The 19,882-nt window shown below is 41.9% G+C and overlaps 1 protein-coding gene across 2 annotated transcripts in view; it reads right to left on the bottom strand.

The window, feature by feature from the left end:
* Positions 1-19,607, bottom strand: part of YIPF4 (Yip1 domain family member 4) — a 59,128-nt gene extending 39,521 nt beyond the window's left edge. For both annotated transcript variants that reach the window (XM_073338413.2, XM_078852243.1), the window contains exon 1: positions 19,529-19,607. In XM_073338413.2, the coding sequence (XP_073194514.2) occupies positions 19,529-19,601 (73 nt within the window). In that variant the 5' untranslated portion in view covers positions 19,602-19,607. The remainder of the gene's footprint in view (positions 1-19,528) is intronic.
* Between the last annotated feature and the right edge of the window lie 275 nt (positions 19,608-19,882).

Below are 19,882 nucleotides of genomic sequence, written 5' to 3'. Positions count from 1 at the left end.
ACCAGCCTCTCCTGTGTCATTGTGGAGCATAGATGTGTTTTTATTAACTTCACCTTGGAGAAGCTGCGTTCTCCACTGGCAACTGTTACAGGAAGTGTTAGAAGTATGTGCTGAGCAACAAAAGCATTTGGAAAGAGGGTGGTCATCTTATTTGTGCATGTATATTCCAGAACAGCCTTTGGAGTTGATCCTGCTGAAATGTATCTTGAAAGGGCTTTCAGTTCATCACCTAAATCACTCGCATCAATACTGCACATGCCATCATGTGTCAACACTGTCTCTAGTGCCCTGCATTGCTGGTGTAGGTCTTCTTCAGGTATAGTGAGGAGTTTTAGAATATCACACAACATCCCAAATATACTGCTGTGTTCCTTGAGCTGCATGAAACGTTCTTCAACTGACTGTATTGCACAATCTAGCACGTAGTTAAAGGATTCAACTTTGAATTGTTGTTTGGGGTCTCTTATGGGATTATCCCGTAAACGTCTTCTTCAGTGACTCTTGTATTCTTGAATGGGTGGGAAAATACCTTCAGTGTGAAGTTCCTCTGCCAACTTCTGTGCACTCTTCAGAACGTTTTGAAATCCCTCATCTGACTGGTAAGACTGTAGGTATGACTTTGCTTTGTCCAGTTGTTCCATTGCTCCAGATATATCAAGGTCAACACCTTGGAGTCTCTTGCTTACAACATTTATTTCAAACAGTATGTCACGCCACAACACTAAGCCACACAGAAATTTGAAGTTATGTATGTTTCTGGTGATTCCATTTCCCTCTGCCACTGTTCTCAAACGAACAGTTCCTGTCATATCATTACCCTCCATAATGGCAACTATGGCAACATCTATCTTCCCAATTTGGTGTTTGATAGGCTTTATCGCCTCCACTTGACTTTCCCATCGTGTGGCATTCAGTGGTTTCAGTGTCAGAGAGGATGTTCCCAGATGTTGCTTCAAAATTTTCCATCGATGAGTTGATGCAAAGAAAAATACATAGATGCTTTGAATTACATTAAAAAATTCAGCAGCCTCACTAGAAGCTGATGCTGCATCACTGACCACCAAGTTCAATGAATGAGAACTGCATGGGACAAAAAAAACTCAAGGGTTTAACTCTCAGATCCGTGTCTGCACTCCTCTGTTCTTTCCTCTCATGTTGGCACCTTTATCATAGCCCTGACCTCTCATGTCAGCTATCGCAATTCCCGTATCCTCCAGCTTTTTAAGAAGCACATTTGTCATACCAGCTCCTGTAGTATCATCAATGTCAATAAATTCTAGAAAATGATCTCTGACAGTCACCATTGCAGGGACATTTTCACTTGGTTCTGTTGTTATTACAAAACGCACCATTAAAGTAATTTGTTCTGTATGGCTGATGTCAGGTGTGCAGTCCAGAATAACAGAGGAATATCTTGCTGACTTCAGATCTGCCACAATCTTCTGTTTGACTTTTGTTGCCAGTAACTGTATGATCTCATTTTAAATTGTTTTTCCAAGGTAGTGGTGTGTGTACATTTCTTGGGTGGTGACTCTTCTTAGATGCTCCTGGAGTACAGCATCAAACTCAGCTCCACAATTTTAAGGAAGTTTCCATTGTTTGGCACATACAGCTGATCTGAAGTGCCACGCAGTGCCAGGCTTTGGGTAGCAAGCATTCTCACAGTGGCAATGAGCCTTTTCAGAACATTTTGCCAGTAAAGAGACCCTGATGGAATCTTCTCTTGATGCTGATCATCTACGGTGGCCTTTAACCTAAGACTCATCTCAAGCTCTTTCCATCTATGGAATACTCTCTGGTGATTTGCTGCCTTCTCCTGGCATGCCTGATTTCTAGCCAGATCTTTCCAGTCCTTTGTTCCTGTAGAACCCAATGTGGCCAGAACATTAGACTGGAAGAGTTTGCAACAAAAACAGTATGCAGCATTCTGGGTTTTTGAGTACATAAGCCATGGCCTCTCCACTTTGTCACCATTGGGGATTTCACGCCTGTAATGTGTTAGATGGAAACTTCTATTTTCATTGTCTTTGGGGAACGTGAAGTTTTTCACTTGCTGTGGCCCATGCAGTACAAGGAAGTCCCTCAGGCTACCGCTCAAGTGGGTCCACAGTCCTGGATCATCTAGACTTAAGGAACTAAACTCGGCAGCAGCTGTTTCTTGCGCCTCCACCACACTCTTCTCTGATCTACACTTTTTTTCAGGAATGTGCATGGTTACATCCATTTGAGATGGAAATATGGCTGCTGCAGTAGCTGCCAGGTCACCTGCACAAAGTGGAAGATCAGGCATCTCCTCACCACTCACATCCTCACTGGGGCCGGAAGGCTCACCGTGAACATTTGTGTCTATGTATCTCAGGAGAGCTCCTTCCTGCTTAGATAGAAAAGCTTCCTTTGCTTGCTTTCTTTTTCTGAATGCTGCCCCAGAGGGGCATTCTCTTCTTTCACTCATGATTGCTGTTCTGTGCCAGCTATAGTGGCTCTCAACACTCAATTGAAGGGGACAAATAAGCAGGCTGGTAGCAGGACCTGAGTCAGGGAAGATATCAGCGTCTTAAGGGCCTAACTGGCTCCTACTACTTCAGTTGAACCCAAACCTAAACCTAATTCAGAGCCAGTCCCAAACCCTATCTCTTCAGCCCATTCACAATCAGCACTAAAAACAATACAACTGCAAAAGTTTACATTTTGCAACAAGTGAAACTTTTTGAACACTATGTACATTTATTCATTTTTAAACAATAAATAGAATGCACACAGAATAATTTAGTGTAAATTAGGAAAAATATATTAATTCAAAATTCCCACATTTACTGTACGTGAAACAAGCTGTATCTGGTATGAGGCACATTAGGTTACCTCTGGATGTTTTAGTTTAATGGTACTTGCAGATACCCTGGGAGGCTGATTATTCTGATCTAGCCCTCAATCAGAATTAAGGTTACAGAAATGACTTAGAAGACCTTTCTTTCTCCTGTTTGGAGGGTATATTTACAAGACTTGTTCTGCACTTTACTTTTATACTTGGACCTGTCTGCTACCTTTGAGACACAAAGTAGGCCTATCAGCTCCTTTACTAGTCTCTTAGGAGTCGGCAGCATACATAGTTAGCATGTAAGGACCTTATTTCTTAAGTTTTATTGGATCAATGCAAATAATAAAACTATTTAAATAATGAAAATATCCCTTGATCCCTATAAGCCTGGCAGCCTTACAGAGACAGTGAAAACGGCACACAAACTAGGAGTATTATTAAAACTGATTAATCTTGATGCCGTTTTACCCTGAGTGGCTCACAGCTGGTTTATATCAAGGTTACTGTGGCTGCAACATCCCGATGAAACCATTTTAAACTTCCCTTGTCCATTTTTCTACTGTGTGTGTTTGTAGTTGTCATCAATGCAAAGACCCAGTGCTGACCCCACAGCACATATTTGAAAAATAAAGATAAACCTAGGCTTTGAGGTTATGATTAAAGCTACAAAACCTGCCTCCTCTTGGGTAATGGGGCTAAGTCTTCAATTAAATTCTATGGATCCGAAATATAACACTGCCATAGAAGCAAATGCAGATCTATAATGTTTGAAGGGAATGGATAAACCACAGGGGTGAGCTAGTTAAATAACTTAGAACACGAGTTAGGGTATGGATGACTGCTTAACTCCTGAGCGCAAGCAGCAGCTTGTTGTATTTATAGTGCAGTTTCCTTTCTCTGGGTATGATTTTAATAATTTATTTGTTCATTAACAGTATCCAGTGAAGTCAGGAGCCCATCACAGTGCTTCACACTTTTACGTAGGAGAGTCAAGTTTAGGGGACTCTTGCTTTCGAGTTCAGTTGAACTGGGTACATTGCAGAGATGCTCAAATTGGGCAGCTTGGGGTTAGAGGTGATAAGTGATGTTTGCAAGAGCACTTTCGCTGTGCTCCTCCTGACTTTGACTGATGTATCCAGTGTAGTGTACAGACACCATGGTGATAGTTAAATGACTAATAGAGTCAACAGAGGATGGTGTTCCAAAAGGAGGCCACATATTCCCAGCTGGGAATAAAGCACTGAAATAGCACTTGCATGAGAGAATTTGAATAGTTGCTAGTAAGGAATGAGTGGAAACATTTCCCTGGAATAAAATGTAGGTGCAAATCAGTGAATCTTTGGGTCAGGTGTGAATTTTTGTGTCAGATTTTTGAGAGGGGGCACAGAAGAAAAAAGACCAAACCAAACCACAGGACTGGATCCTTAGTTGAGGTAAATCAGTCTAGATCCAGTGATTTCAATATATCTGCACTGATTTAAACCAGTTGAGCATCTGGCCCATTGTTTTTTTAATTTTCATTTACCTTTTGACATGTCACACGTGACCACTATAGTTACATGCAGTCTTCAAATTCTTTTGAAGCTTAGGGGTTTGGGCCCGGATACACAAAGATACTTAGGTCCCTAGGTCCCAGTTTTAGGAACCACTGTGATCCACAAACTCCCTGCTTAGCTGCTGCCTTATAACTTTTAGCCCACTGGTAAGATCATTACCCCGGATGTGGGCAACCTCCACCCCTCCCCAGGTTCAATTGTCTTCTCAGCCTGTTGGGGAGAAAGTATTTGAAGGGCCTCCCCTCTGTAAGAGAGATGCCTAACCTCTGGGCTAGGGGATATTCCGATGTAGGGCTCCTTCAGCCTCTCCTGTTGAAGCTGTTCCACTTTGGATTAAATAATTAAAGAGTCATTTGGCCAGAGAAAGAGAATTACACTATAGCTTGGTGGTTGGGGCATTCACCCAGGTGACAGAAGACCCAGTTCTATTCCTCCAGCTCTATACATTGGCATAAGTATTTTTAAAGAGAAAACAATGCCCATTAAAAGTGCTGGGTTTGAATATGTCGGGAATGAATTCCTCTGTTTATCCACAGAAAAGGTGCAGAGCATAAGTAGCAGCACTTGCATCCCCCACATCACATTGCCAGTGAGTCTCACATATGTTCTGGAACACTAGTAGAGATGAATGAGTCATTTGGCCTCTAAACCTGCTTTAAGCTTTTTGCTATCCACAGTAGTCAAACTCTCTTCAGCAACAGGCAACTTAAACTCTACATAACCTCATGGTTTGGATTGTATACTTGCATCCCTAAGCTATGAGGGAATCTTGTTCAAGAGGTCCACAGCTGCAAACTTACTATACTTATTGTTAATGAACCATGAAAATTAATAGCTATAGACTAAAATTCATAACTACAGACTGGTTAGTCTGACATCAATCCAGGGCAAAATCATGGAAAGGCTGATATAGGATGTAATCAATAAAGAATTAAAGGTTGCTAGCATAATTAGTGCCAGGTAACATGGTTTTATGGAAGATAAGTCAACTTGATATACTTTTTTGAGATCACAAGTTTGGTTTAAAAATGTAAACCTGTTGACAATATATATTTAGATTTCTGTAAGACATTTGACTTGATCCCACATGATATTCTGGTAAAAATTTCCTCCATACAAAACCGGTGTGGCTCATGTCTAATGGATTAAAAATAGTTATTAGTTAACTAATAGAGCTCAAAGAAGAATTGTAAAAGGGGAATTTCATCATCCAATGGAGTTGCTTCCAGTGAGGCCCCAGAGGGATCTATTCTTGGCCCGGTGCTATTCAATATGTTTATCTGTGATCTGTAAGAAAACAAAATCATTACTCATCAAATTTGCAGATGACACAGACATTGGTGGAGTCAGGGGAACAGGTAAGTTCTACAGAGCAATCTGGCTCATTTGGTAAGATGGACTCATTTGAACCAAATGCCGTTTAATACAGTCAAATGCAAGGTCATGAACAAAGAATGTAGGTCACTCTTACAAGATGGTGGACTGCAGTGACATTGAACAGGACTTCGGGGTCATGGTAGATAACCAGTTGAAATGACACCCCCCCCTTGTGATACTGTAACTAAGATGGTGAATGTGATCCTTGGATGTACAAATGGGGGGATAACAAGTAGGAGTAGAGAAGTGGTATTATCCCTGTATTCCACAGTCCTGAGGCCATTACTGGACTACTGTATCCAGTTCTGCTGTCCACACTTTTAAAAATATTGAAAAATTGGAAATGGTCAGGAAAGAATGATCTGAGGTCTGGAAAGCCTGCCTTACAGTGAGACATTTAAGAAGTTCAATCTATTTAGTTTGCCTAAGAGAAAGCTAAGAGGTGACAAATATGGTCTATAAAGTACCTACCATTGGGAGGTATTTCTGATAGTAGATGGTTTTTAATTTATCAGAAAAGGGCATAATACGATCCAGTGCTTAGAAGCCGAAAATGGACAATTTCAGACTAGAAATAAAATGCAAATTTTTAATAGTGAGGGTAGGTATCCACTGGAACATTTTGCCTAGGGATGCAATGGATTCTCCATCACCTGAAGTCTTTGAATCAAGACAGAATATCTTTCTTAAAAAAAATATGCTATAGCTCAAACAGACATTATGGGCTTTATGCAGAAGTTGCTAGGCGAGGTTCTTTGGCCTATGTAGGAGGTCAGACTAAGTGATTATAATGGTGCCTTCTGGCCTTAATATCTATGGAGTTTAATGTGTCCCCAGCCATCAGGTTTTCTAGCTCAGTATGTAGGGTTTCAGATCTAGACTACTATAGCTGTGATATTATGGTACTTGTCATAAACAGCCTTACATTGAGAGTACACAGGGTGAGGACACTAAACAGGGTTACAGAAACAGAGTTAAGGTTATTTAGGGGATCTTAACTGATTTTCCATACTTTGCAACATATTTTTTAAAGATTAATTCACATTTTTCAGCTTCTACATATTGTTTGTTTCATTTGTTTTTGTTTAAACTTCAGGGTTCTTTTAAAGTTTATTTGGCCTTAAGTTGTTATATATTTCAACCCTAAGTATAGTTTAATTAAATGCATTTTTATCATTAATGGAACAATGGGGGAAATTAATAATGCAGTTTTCCGCAGTGTTTGATCAGGAGTGTGTGTGAGAGAGAAGTGAAGAGACTCATTTCTGTCCCTGAAAAATCTGTTTTCCATTTTAAAGAAAAGTGTTTAGTTTTTTTTCCCCCCTGTGATTATAGTCTTCCAAATGTAAAGTGTTCGCTAGGAAGGAAAGTTTGCCAAGATAGTATTTCCTAAAAATCCTGGGTCACTTATAGTCTTTATTAAAGCTGCGTAAGGCTGCCACTGGCATCCCACTTTTTCAAAAGCAGATTCCATCTGGATTTTAATTAAATTTTGGAAGCTGGACCACTTAAGGCACTGCTCACTGTGTGATTGGCTTCTTCCTTGTGCCATCCAGCTGAGCCTGTTTCATCATTTATGGTAGCCACAACCACTCTGGCATCCTGACATAAGAAGGGGCAGCTCAGTGGAAGGATTTATTTGGGTGCAGGCAAAATGAAGCAGAAGAGGGGACTCTAAACCTCAGCAGCAAGGGGGAGGGGGCAGAACAGATGCCATTTAGGGACTATAATACTGGGGAGCTCTGGACTCTTCCGCACTCAGCAAAGGCAGTAACAACCCAGCGGGGTGTGAGTAGAGGAGGCAACACAAGAAAAAGAGGCCTGGCCAACAGCAGCTTCCCTCAGTGGGTGGAAGAAATAGTAACTTTATAGAGGAGTGAGATAAAGAAGGCACCATCAAGGGGACCTCATTCAAAGACAGGAACAGACAGATCTCAGGGGCTGGAGAGAGACCTTGGGAAGGGAAAGAATGCTAGTGGCATTAATTGAATGGCTAAGATTTAAAGTGGAATAATGGCCAGATGACCACTGATGTGGCTGACATCACCATAATATAATGGTTTTCCTCTTCATTTTCCCCCCTGTGTTCATTGCCTCTTGAGCTCTCTGTGCTGCTACAATGAATGACTGGTACAGGAAACAGTGGAGGGAAAAATAACTTCTTCTGACTGTTTCATTAGATATATAATTCAGTTTAAAACGATGCATCAAGGGGCATGGATTTCTGGAATATTTCCTTTGGATCCTTGGGGGCATACACTGCTGGCCTGTCCCCTCAGCCCAGAAAGGAGTGACGCTATGTTCAGGGTCTGGTTAAGCTTTATTTCTTCCACATGAAACTAGTGCTGAATATCAATTATCCCTTCCCCCCTATTCACTACAGATTTCCACTCTACAGACCACTTGTCTGAAAAAGTCCTATCCTACTCCAGGACCTCCCACCAGAACAAGCCAACCAACTTCCGGTAGCTTCTCTCCCCTAGCAGCTCTCTATCCCCAAGTAAGCCACTTGCTGGCTTTTATAATCACCTGATTCCTAGCTGATCCATCTCAGCTGGGAGGTAGCTGATCAATCATAGGTGATCTGGGGCCCAACTCCCTGGAAGTTCCAGCCACTCTCTGACAGGGTGGAATTCTATTTTTTTCCATACGGAAAATGGATCTAATTCCCCTTCTGATTATGTTCTGAGTTTGTGTTGCTAAAGATTTCTATCTAAATAGATTGAAAAACATTCTTCAAAATGTACAGGCGGCCAGGATGGAGCCGCCATAATAGGAGCATCCTAAGAAAAGTGAAATTATCAAATATACTTAGTCACCACTGACATGAAGCACCAATTGTACCAGTAAACCACACATCACAATATAGAAAACATCTCCTTGAAGATAGAACAGTATTAGATTACAGAGTGTATTACACCATTTTTCCACATTCTAGTTTTACATTTGCATGAGTTCTTTCTTGCAGATGTAACATTTCTACTGACACCTACTGCATTTCATGAACTGGGCTTCAAGCAGTAGGCAAAAGTGACAGGGCATTTAAATAAAATGTTCTCAAAAGCACAACCATGATCTGAAATCACATAAAAATTATTACAATTTATTTGTAGTGGCTCAGTTAAAGATTTAAATTCAGCCCAAGGACACAAGGCAGTGTGACCTATAATCTTAAATAGCATTCCACTTGAAATAAAGTGAAACAAAGGAAAAATACCACGGTAATAACATATGAAAGAGCTGCTGAACGTTAAAATAAACACTGGGTTCTATTTAGCTGGATTTTGGTCCATGGAGAAAGCTAAATAATTTGTAGATGCTGGAATGGTCAGATTCCCGAGCATCTTTAGGATCACTTCACTTTTATATAAGGGAATTTAGTGGGGAGACAAGCAATCAAAACCATGTGTCTTTTTTTATTGGTGTGAGATCCAGTGCTGAATAAATAATTTCCCTTTCCTCTTCCCAATGGATGTCAGTCCCACCTCAAGAATTCCAGTCATGCTTAATTTTAACTGAATTTATGAAATATGCACTATTGTACATATATTAAAGGTCCTTTTTGTACATTTGCATATTTAAAAAAATATTTTATATGCGAACTAGTTTTGGTTAAACAAATGCCTTTTAAAGAATCTATGACTATTCTGTACCAGCTACTGGGGGGACTGGCTTGGTATTGCTATAAAATCCACTTAAAGACGTGACTGATGGATTTGGGATATACTTAGTGTAGCAATGCACATGCTGCTTGAGAATTTGCTATGAACCATCCTGGTCCCCTTTTACCTTTCCCACCAATACAACTGAGGCAGGTTTTTGCCTAGTTACAGAACACACTTAAGATCCTGACTGCTCTGCACCTCAGATTATTAGTATACAATGGTTGGTAGTGCCCTTACAATTAAGGTTGCCCAACACTTCCAATTATATGAACCTGTTAGGCTGATTGTGAGAGAGAGAGAGAGAGAGGTTAGGAAAGAATACAATGTTTTGTCCGTGTTATAAAAATTCTTACAAGCGTTTCTCTTAGAAGCTTTTTTGCCTTCAGGCTTTAGAGCCAGGGCTTGAAATTTGGCAGGGGAGTGGACTGTATCAGGGATGTGTCTTTTGCTTTTTCCCAGGACAAAATAATCTGCAAATAACTAGGGGGGGTTGAGGTCTGAAGCAGTGGTTTTGGAGTTTAGCATAGCTGGACTGCAAAGTCTCATGTCACAAAGAGGGGCTCAGATAAGAAGTCTGAGCCTGGGAGCGTGCCCTAGAATTCCAGAGCTAGAAACAGAGTTGATGCTCTGCCCAGGCCTAGTTGGCTTCAAAGCACGTGGAACCCAGTGTTTGGGTCCACCTGCAACAGACTTGTGTTCGTACAGTGTAGTACTGGGCCAGTTGTGACATACAGTTTTAAACAATTCATTTCAAATGCATATTTGCAGGGGCAAATATAAGTGGCTCTTCCAGTTTTTCTGGGTCTCAGTCCAATGACTTAATCACAAGACTCTCCTTTCACTTCTTTGTGCCTCATTCACTACACGCTTACCAAAATCCCCTTTGGACAGCCTGATTCATTACACAAACTTGCCTCATTCGCTGTCCATACTGTACAACACTGAACAGGACTGGTGTCTGGACAAAGTGATAGATAAGACTCTGAAAGATTCAGCACAGTGCTTAGCAGCAGTAAGAAAAACAAATATGATATACAAATAGAAATGTTGGCTATCATTTGACAGAAATAATTCTAGCACTGTTTTGTGTAAACGGTGATAAGCCAATGTGAGTAATATACACAGACATTAATAATAGAAATGGAAAAGCACAAGGGAGAAGAACTACTAGATTGATGCCAAATCAAATGTTATAGGTTAAAGAAACTATTAGTCTATTTTTCAGAAGTGCTAAACGCCCATTGAAAAAGTTGCACAGAGTCATTTTTTTTTAAAAAAAGAAAAGATGCCCCATTAACTAAACTGGAAACAAAGAGGAATAGCATTAGCATTGAAGGCCTGATCCAAAAGCTCTTTAAGTCAAGTGAAACACTTCAGTGGGCTTTGGATCAGGCCCTGAACATACGGATCAAGAAGAGAAATAGGAATAATCAGAATAAACATTTTAAAGGTGCACAGTTGGAGCTAAACAAAATTATGGGGATACAATTATGAACGAGGGGCAGTGGCACCACAGGGTTCGTTGGCCTCTTTACATCCTACAATTCTGTAGGTTTCCTATTAGAATTGTATCTCTGATCTGGAACAGCAAAGTCAGCAGGGGAAACATACAGTAAGAAAAAACACTCATCCAACAGTTCAAAGCCCCAAGTAAAAATGGTAATGCTTAAATCAGTCCACAGTAGGCTCTAGCAATAGACTGTGTGGGTGGGACCCTCAGTGCAAGTCTTGGCTGTGTGCTCATTTTACGAAGCTTCAGTAAAGGTATTTATTGTTGGAAGAAAATAGGTCAGTTATTTCCTATGGTAACTGGAAAATAAACACACAAACTGGCAGCAAAACATCTCTCTCCTGTTTAAAAAAAGAGCACGTAAAAGGTTACTTTGTAATCTTCATCACTATACTGTTTATTCAGTTGAATTCCACATTAGCTTTTCTCAGACATACACATCTCGATCCAACCCCTGATGAAGTCAATGGAATGAGTCCCGCTAACTACAGTGGAAGATGGGGCAGGCCCACAGAACGACATTTTTATTATAGTGCAGTGAAACCTAGAAGCACAGTTTCTGTGACTCTTAACAGAAGCTGTGTGCCTACTTGGACTGTACCCAAATAATCGTCAGTACATTCTTATTTGCTGCAGAATTCTGTTAGAGCTACCCCTTACTCCTTACACCTTTGTCCCATGCCACATCCTTGTAATAAATAATCACAGTTATTTTTAACATAGACCATAATTGTTGTGGCATGAGATATCTGCTCTATTTTTTATCCATTGTGGGTCAGAATCAAAACTCAGATACGCTGATATAAATTTGGACTAACTCCACAATGGAGTTACTCTGGATTTACACCATTTTAACTAACAGAATCCAGTTGGCACTATTCTTAGAGGAGAGGGAGAGCTCAGATTTATTATAGAAGAAGGTGGGACTAAAATAATGATCCATAGATGAAGTCTGGTTTAAATTAAGCAATGGTGTTTATTAGCGCCATCAAAATATGACAGACGATAAACAGGGCCGTCAACTGAGAGGACTCGCTGCTGGCGCACCATCCTCTTGGCTGGGTGTGGCACAGTAGGCTCTCCTCCTTTAGCACCCCTTACCAAAAGCTGCCCTGGCACTGCAGTTGTCCGCCTTTTTGCGAGTTGGCCCTCCGGTCAGGTCACATTTAGTTCCTCCCCATCTGGAGCAAGCCAAGAATCCAATAAACTAAACACAAATAAACATAACTCTTCACCCCTTCCCAGGCTCTGCAGGGTTGTCCTCCCACTCTTGTTCAGAGTGACTGCTCCTATGGCTTTCTCCCAGGAGACCTGGTCCTTCTCTTCCTTGTGTCAGGGTGTTTCTGCACTACCTTTTGCAGTGGACCAATAAAGAAAACTAGGCCCTTCCTCTCTTCAGGTTTCCAGTCCAGGGACCCTGTGGCAAGCTGCTAAAGTCCGCTCCTACACACTCCTTGCTGCCTTCCTGGACTTCTTTACCTTAGCCTCCGTCAAGCCTTTTCCCACAGCCCTCCCTGGTCTTACCATACATTTGCCTCTCTTCTTCCCCCACTCTCTAGCAACCACAGAACAACTACAGGGTTCTTCTCTTTGCAGCCTCTTTCTCATTTGGGATTTCTCCTTTTACATTCACCATCCAGCTCTTCCCTCGGTTGGTCTTCATTTTCCGTTGGGCCTGGCCCACCATCCAGGTGCAACCAGCTGCACTAGTTACTCTGTGTCTCCACTTAAATCTTTCAGTACCAATATGGGGTACATAACCACCACAGCACTACTGCAGTGCAAGGTAAATGAAATACACAGTTACACACACATGAACATTCGCTTAAAAATAGCTGAGCGTTCTCCGTCAATTAGGAGGGAGTTTATTCAGAGAAACATGCTGATAGTAATCCCATCATATTCTCCCCACCCCAGCCCTTTACCACCCCAAAACTAGAGTTCCAGAAGAGGTTGGGCTGGAGATGTCTCCTCCACTTCATTACAGGGCAGAAAGTTCCCTCCATGCTCTCATTATGCAGTTGCAATAAGATTTCCCAGCTGTAATTATCTGAAGGTGTGGTTGTGGGGTAAGAACCCCCAAAAGGAAGGGAGCAATGAGATTATATGTGGTGGAGAGGATGCAGCTTAAATCTGAGGTTGCTTGACAAGCTTATGGAGGTAATTTTTGAAAGGGAGAAAAGAGCTTGTGACCAGCCTGCCTCTGTGTGAGGCAGGGTTATTGCTAAGATGTGTAGTTCCAGTGAGAAAGTGGCAGCCTTCTGCTCCTGTTCCTCCTTGGGGTCCTTTACTAACATTGATTGGGGTGGGGATGGAGGGGACAGGGTGAAGGGTGCTCCTATTTAGATCCACAGAACCTATACTTAAGGCCCCTATTATCATAATATCAGAACTCCCCACAATCTATAATCTATTTATCCTCTCAGCTGCTGTGTGAGGTATAAGTGCTATTATTCATATGAAGAATTGAAGCAGAAATATAAAGGCTTGGATTAACAAAGAGACTAAGGAGCTGTGACCACAAGTATTGCAATGCTTAACTTTTAGGTGCCTGGAAAAAATCACAGGAAAAACATTGTGATCCACAAAAGCCTGAATTAGGGGACTAAACTACCTATACAATGACTGGGGGTGGGGGAGAGGAGCCTAAGAATGCAATCGACAAAAGCCAGCACCCTCTGTGGGGCACTGCCTCAGCTTGCCCATGGAGATGGCAATGAGAGTGGTGTGTCCTAAGCTCTGCCCTTTTCATGGAGATAGGTACCTATCTCTACTTGGGATCCACAACTGGGAACCCCTCTCCTGCAATCAAATGGGAATCTGTAATACACTATCAACCCCCTCAACTGCTTTTCCTTCACCCGTCCTTTGTTCTCTATGACTGGAGGAGTCAGAGAGAGGAATGGGCCACTTCATCTTGAATGGTCCCTGGAAATATGCATTAACGACTTATGCTAAACAATCTGGTCAAACGTATTTAGCAGTGACACTGAGGGCATGTCTTCACTAGCAACGCTTTAACGTGGCTGTGCAGTCGCGGCACCAGTGCTGGGAGAGAAGTCTCCTAGCGTTGTAAAAAAAACCACCCCCATGAGGGGAGTAGCTCCCAGCACCAGTGCACTGTCTATACTGCCACTATACAGCACTGAAACTTGCAGCACTCGGGGGGGGGGTGTTTTTTCACACCCCAAACAAGAAAGTTGCAGTGCTGTAAAGTAGCAGTGTAGACAAGGCCTTAGTTTCCCAGACCTGAAGAAGAGCGCTGTGTAACCTTGTCCTTCTCAGCAACAGAAGTTGGTTCAATAAAAGATATTACCTCACCCACCTTGCCTCTCTAATATCCTGGGACCAATATGACTACTACAACACTGTGTACTTACAATGGGTGTAAGTTACATTTATGTCCACCCACACGTACATCAGGGAATTAAGACTCAAATAACCTTTGACTCAGGCTCTCCATGGGCAAAATAGAGATCATAACCTACTTACCCATCTGGGCTGTTGTCAGGCTTAAGTAGATAATGTTTGTGAAAGACCTTTGAATGTGAAAGACAGTGTAGTGGATAAACTAAGTATGGAATCTAATTAGAGTTGGAGAATTGGGCTCTGAACCGATTCTCTCTCACACTCTTTCTAGGCTGGATTTAAAAACGTATGAAACTGAATACATCTTATCTGTCTGCTTTTGCCTTTGTGCCTGAAGTTCTCTAGTGCTCAGTTTTATGCACTTCAATATCTTCCAGTCAGGTTAACAGGAAGGGCCTGTAATGATGCAGCACTGAACCTGTCAGTTGAAACTGGCTTAAAGTACAATAGACAGGATAGAAAAAGTAAGGAGAGAGATATATACTTCTAAATTGATGTCATGAGAGTGGGGGATAACTTATTTTATCAATTAAAAATATAGCTGCGATTTAAAATGGAGACAAGAGAATGAGAGGAAACTCTGGACTGAGTGTTTCAGAGGCTACGGTATCTGTATTGTCCTCTATGTATCAGAGTGTACACTTACTGCAGAAGAATAATCTGACAGTGTTATGTTTGAATTGGCTGTACTGAGTTTCCAGTTGTTACTCCTGGGGGGAATTCTGCACCACGGTGTAGGCGCAGAATTTGTGTCTCCCACGGATTTCTTTGCTTCCCAGCAGAAAAATGACTTTCTGATGGGGAAGCAAAAAGGAAGCCACAAGAGCAGTCATGCGACCCTCCCCAGCAGTATGTTTTGGGTGCCCAGGGCAGCTGGCAGAGAGGTAAATCACTGTGGGGCAGGGGGCATGACTGGGGAAGACCCGGCTGGTGGCTCCTACCCTGCGCCAGGCTCAGCTGCTAATCCTGGCTGGGCTGGGGAGGATAAGACTTCCTCTTCCCCTGCACAGCATCTGGGGCTGTGTCAGACACCTCTCCCCCCTCCACCCCCCGACCCCAGATTTCTCTCCTGGCTGTAGAAAGCTCTGAAAACTCCTCCCTCCCCCACCCTGCCCCACAAGCTTCCTGCACCCATTGTTCCTCTGCTTCAGGGAGAGGGATCACTGTACAGGGAGCTGCTCCCCGATATGCCCAGCCCCCATGCATCCAGACCCCCTCATATACAGACCCTCCTGCCAAGCCTCACCCCCCTGCACCCAGAACCCCCCCCCCAACAACCCCACTCCTGCTTTACCTGAACCACCCAGATGAGCCACCTGCACCTGGATTCCCACCATACCGAGCCCCAACAAGCTGCACCTGGACCCCACCACTGAGCCCCCCCACACCCAGACCTCCCTGCTGAGCTCTATCCCCCCCACTCCAGACACTCCTACTGCTGGGCCCTAACTATCCTCACCTGGACCCTCCTGCAGTGTCCCATTACTGTTGCACCCAGAACCCCCCAAGTCCCTGTGCATCCAGATCCCCCCGCACCTGAATCCCCCACTGCGCTGCCCACACCCAGATTGCCCCACACAGAACCCTCTCAACCCACACCTGGATCCCCCCATACTAATCCCCTCCACACTTGGATCCTGCCTTGCTGAGCCTGTCTGCCCACAACCAATGTGCCTGGCACAGAGGGGTAGGGCCCTGGAGTTTTCCAAGGGCAGGCCCAGTCCTTATGCTGTGTCAGGGTTGGGTGCAGCCTCACCGCTGAGTCTGTGTCCTGGGGGTGGAGGGGGAATCTCCCACCTCAGTGCCACCAGTGGCCTGTGCTCCCCAATGCCATGCAGGAGCCTCCACAATTATCTGACAAATAAAATTTGCAGAATTTTAAAATATTATGCACAGAATTTTTATTTTTTCGGTGCAGGATGCCCTCAGGAGTAAACAGTTGTGTACTTATGACTGTGGCTACATGGCACTTAAATTTGTGAAGCTCCTTGAATCGAACATTTTTATAGCAAACAACCATTCCTCCATCCCCTTAAAATCTTACTGTCCCCTCTATTACCTCCCCAAATACCTGGAATAAATAATAGGCTGCACAACACGCCAAGATGGTTATTAAATCCAGGTGCTAATAGACAAAATTGGGGAGCAAGATCCATAGATGAGGACCAATCAATGAAGAAAGCCTAACCAGCAGCTCCCCGTGATTTAAATGGAGAAAGAGGCAGCTGAAGTGCCTTTTCTGATTGCAGCTATAGCAGTACCTCATAGGGAGAAAAGCCATTTTGCAGGTAACCAGATCCCAAACTTTTTCAGGCCATATAGTTTAAAAACAAATCTTGGATGCCAACTGGAAATTTAGTGTTATTCAGTGCGGGGGAGAGAAAAGGGGTGTGTGTGTGCGTGCGCATTTCATATATAGGAGGACTCTGAACTATAAAATCATACCTAGAAACACAGTGATGTTAGAAAAAGGTTTTAAAGAGGTGTGGCTGAACATCAGTATGATTTTTTCCTTGAGTAAAGACTGCATGAATAGGCCCAATTAGTGCTCAACTGACTCTTTTCCTAAACTAATTCACCCATACATGAGAGCTCTGAACTGGAGAGAAGACTAATCAATATGTTTAGTTTGAACATCTATATCTTTATGAGATTAATGGGATAATTACAATTATTTTCATATTTTAATGGCTCTGAAACAGCATCAAAACATAATTTAGAGTTTCTATATGCATGGATTTCTTCAGGATCATTATGATCCGTTCTGAAACTAACCAGTATTTGAATTTGCTACTGTAATTAGAATACTAGTCACTGAGGAGGCTAAAATGTTGAGGTGCATAATTAGATTCAGCAAGCAAAGAAACAGAGGAAATATTAAAAGGAAGACCTAAAAGAATCAACTTTGACCGTAATGCAGAAAAGTTCAAACATGAGAAAGGACCTAGTAATGGCTACAAGCATCCACATGGAAAAAACACCACCACATTCCTTCTTCTAACTATTGCTATTGTAGCTGAATAGAAAACCACAAAATATTGTGGCCAAGTTTTTGAAAATGCCATGCAAGAACACACAGAAAAATGAGACGATGAAGGGCTTTACTATTTGCTCAGAAAATAATAATAAAAGAAAAAGGAGATTCTCAGGTGCAATCATCATCCTAAACTTTTGACCTCTGGGTGCTCAGCCACCTATTTAAGCATAATTGAGAAAGAAGCAACATCTCCAATAGTCATAAAACACACTGTGGAAGTTACAAAACAAAATTCTTCTACATCCCTCATGGTTGGTTGAATGAACGAGGAGAATTGATGTTCCAGCTTCCAAGTGACACACAGTGGAATTCAAGAAGAATGATCTCTTCACTTGCATCCAACTACCATACATATATAAAATATTTTCCTGAGCACCGGGATGACTTTGCTGATCACACAGGGACATTTTACACACAAACAATGGACCCTACAGAGAGGTACTCCATTGTCAAAGGCACTTGAAGGAGGAATGGAAGATTATGGGCCAATGATGCTGATGTCACAGTTTCAGTGAAAAACTGGCTTGATATAATTAACAAAGGACAAACCACACAAATACAAAACTGAAAAATGGGAGAAAAGTTATGGAATCTTTCCATTAGTTAATGAATGTGTCTGACTCCAAATATAAAGTCTGATGCTGAATACAGAATTGGAAGAAGAAAAGTATGTTCTTTGGGGACTCTGAACTTTTCTTCTCTTCTGACATTTAAAATGGGAGTCAGATTTCTATCCCATCTGTTTGTGACAGAGGTTATTGTGGTTTGTATCAAAATGGTGAAAAATTGTGGAAGTAAACATAAAGGTAGACAGGAATTCAAAATGTTTTCAATTTTTAAAACAATCTGCTGGCTCAGCATCCATTATATTTAACATATTCCAGTTGATTTGATCAAACCGTCTTAATAAGCTAAGTGTGGGAAAAGCAAATGAGTTGGCAAAAATGGGGCAGGTATAAAACTGTTAAACCTATACCTAGTAAGTAGACTGTGGGACTTGATTGTGTGTTCTTGGGTTTTACGTACAGAACTGCAAACTTTTTATTTTGGAAAAAGTGTAAATATACTTACAAAGTAGGTGCTTGTGCATTTCATAAGCCACCAGTGCATTTTCACAGTAGTCTCTTCTTTGGGGGGGAAGGGAAGGAGAGGGAGGGGTGTGTGTGTGTGTTTTCCAGGTTTGGAAAGTCACAACAACCCTGACATCAACTAAATTCAAACTTGTATCCCCAAAGGTTCTGCCAGTGATTAAACACATCAGTATCACTGGCACTTCTTTGTCTTGATCAGTCATCAAACCCATCACTCATGATGAAAAAGCTTTTGTTAATATGAAGATACTGACAAGACATTTGGGAAGCAGATGGTCTAAATCGGAGCCTAAGTGGTCTGCTGAAGTCCTCCTGCATAATTTAATACTGTATTTTCTTCTGCATGAGGTTGCAGAGGCTTTCTGTACTTTCACACTGTGATACACTTGGCCTTTATTCAGCTGTTAAAAAAAAGGCTAACATGGTCACAGGAAACCTGAAAGAAGATCATGGGGAAAAGATGATAAATGGTCTAAGAGAATGAGAGGCCAAAAAAGTGTCTGAACAAAAATCCATCAGTTGCATTTGCTTTTTTTCTCTTTGATTACTGACAAAATGAAATGCTCTATATGCAGTCTCTGTGGGTTTCTGTTCAAGCTGGTTTTACTATGTCGGCGTAATGGGGCACTTACATCGGTAGGAGACAAAATTTAAGTGTAGACACATGAAAAACTAGGTCAATGCAAGGTGCTTTACGCTGACCAAAACTATATAGTGTAGACCAGGCCTTGGGCTTGACTACACTTAAAAACACTACAGCGGCACAGCTGCACCATTGTAGCGCTTCAGTATAGACACTACCTACGCTGTCAGGAGGAATTCTTCTATCAGCATAGTTAATCCATCTCCCTGAAAAGTTGTAGGTAGGTCCAGGGAATAATTCTTCCCATGACGTAGCGCTGTCATGGGGACATAAGTCAGCTTAACTATACTGTTCAGGGGTGTGGATTTTCCACAACCTCTGACTCACACACAGTCACCCCTAACTGACCTAATTTCCTAGTGTAGCCCAGGCCTGAATATGGGAGAGGAGCATGTTCTAATGAGCTTAAAACCATATTACAGTGTTATGGTATACAAATCATTATGATTTATTAAAGCAACTTACCTGGGTTTGTTTGATGTGGTCTTTTGTCAGTGTTCCAATTAATCCTTATGTTTTTCCTCCTCATTATATACATATAAAATTGAGATGGGCACAATTTAATAAACATTGCATGTTAATGTAACAAACAGTGAATATATCGACAATTCTTCCACCAAGGTATAATTTTCAGTCACATGTCATAATGCATAGAGGACAGATGTTATTAGAGCTAATGTCTGTCTATGGAATTTATAAAGTATATATTTCATTATAAAACTATATTAAAACATTAAAGTTTGAGGATCTTCGATATCAGCCATGCACCCTTAATTCAGCTGTTTTATGCATTTGGATAATATAGTCTAATTGGAAGAT

Source organism: Lepidochelys kempii, chromosome 3 (assembly GCF_965140285.1).
Source record: "Lepidochelys kempii isolate rLepKem1 chromosome 3, rLepKem1.hap1, whole genome shotgun sequence".
Lineage (NCBI taxonomy): Eukaryota > Metazoa > Chordata > Testudines > Cheloniidae > Lepidochelys > Lepidochelys kempii.
This window is presented reverse-complemented; position numbering and strand designations above follow the sequence as displayed.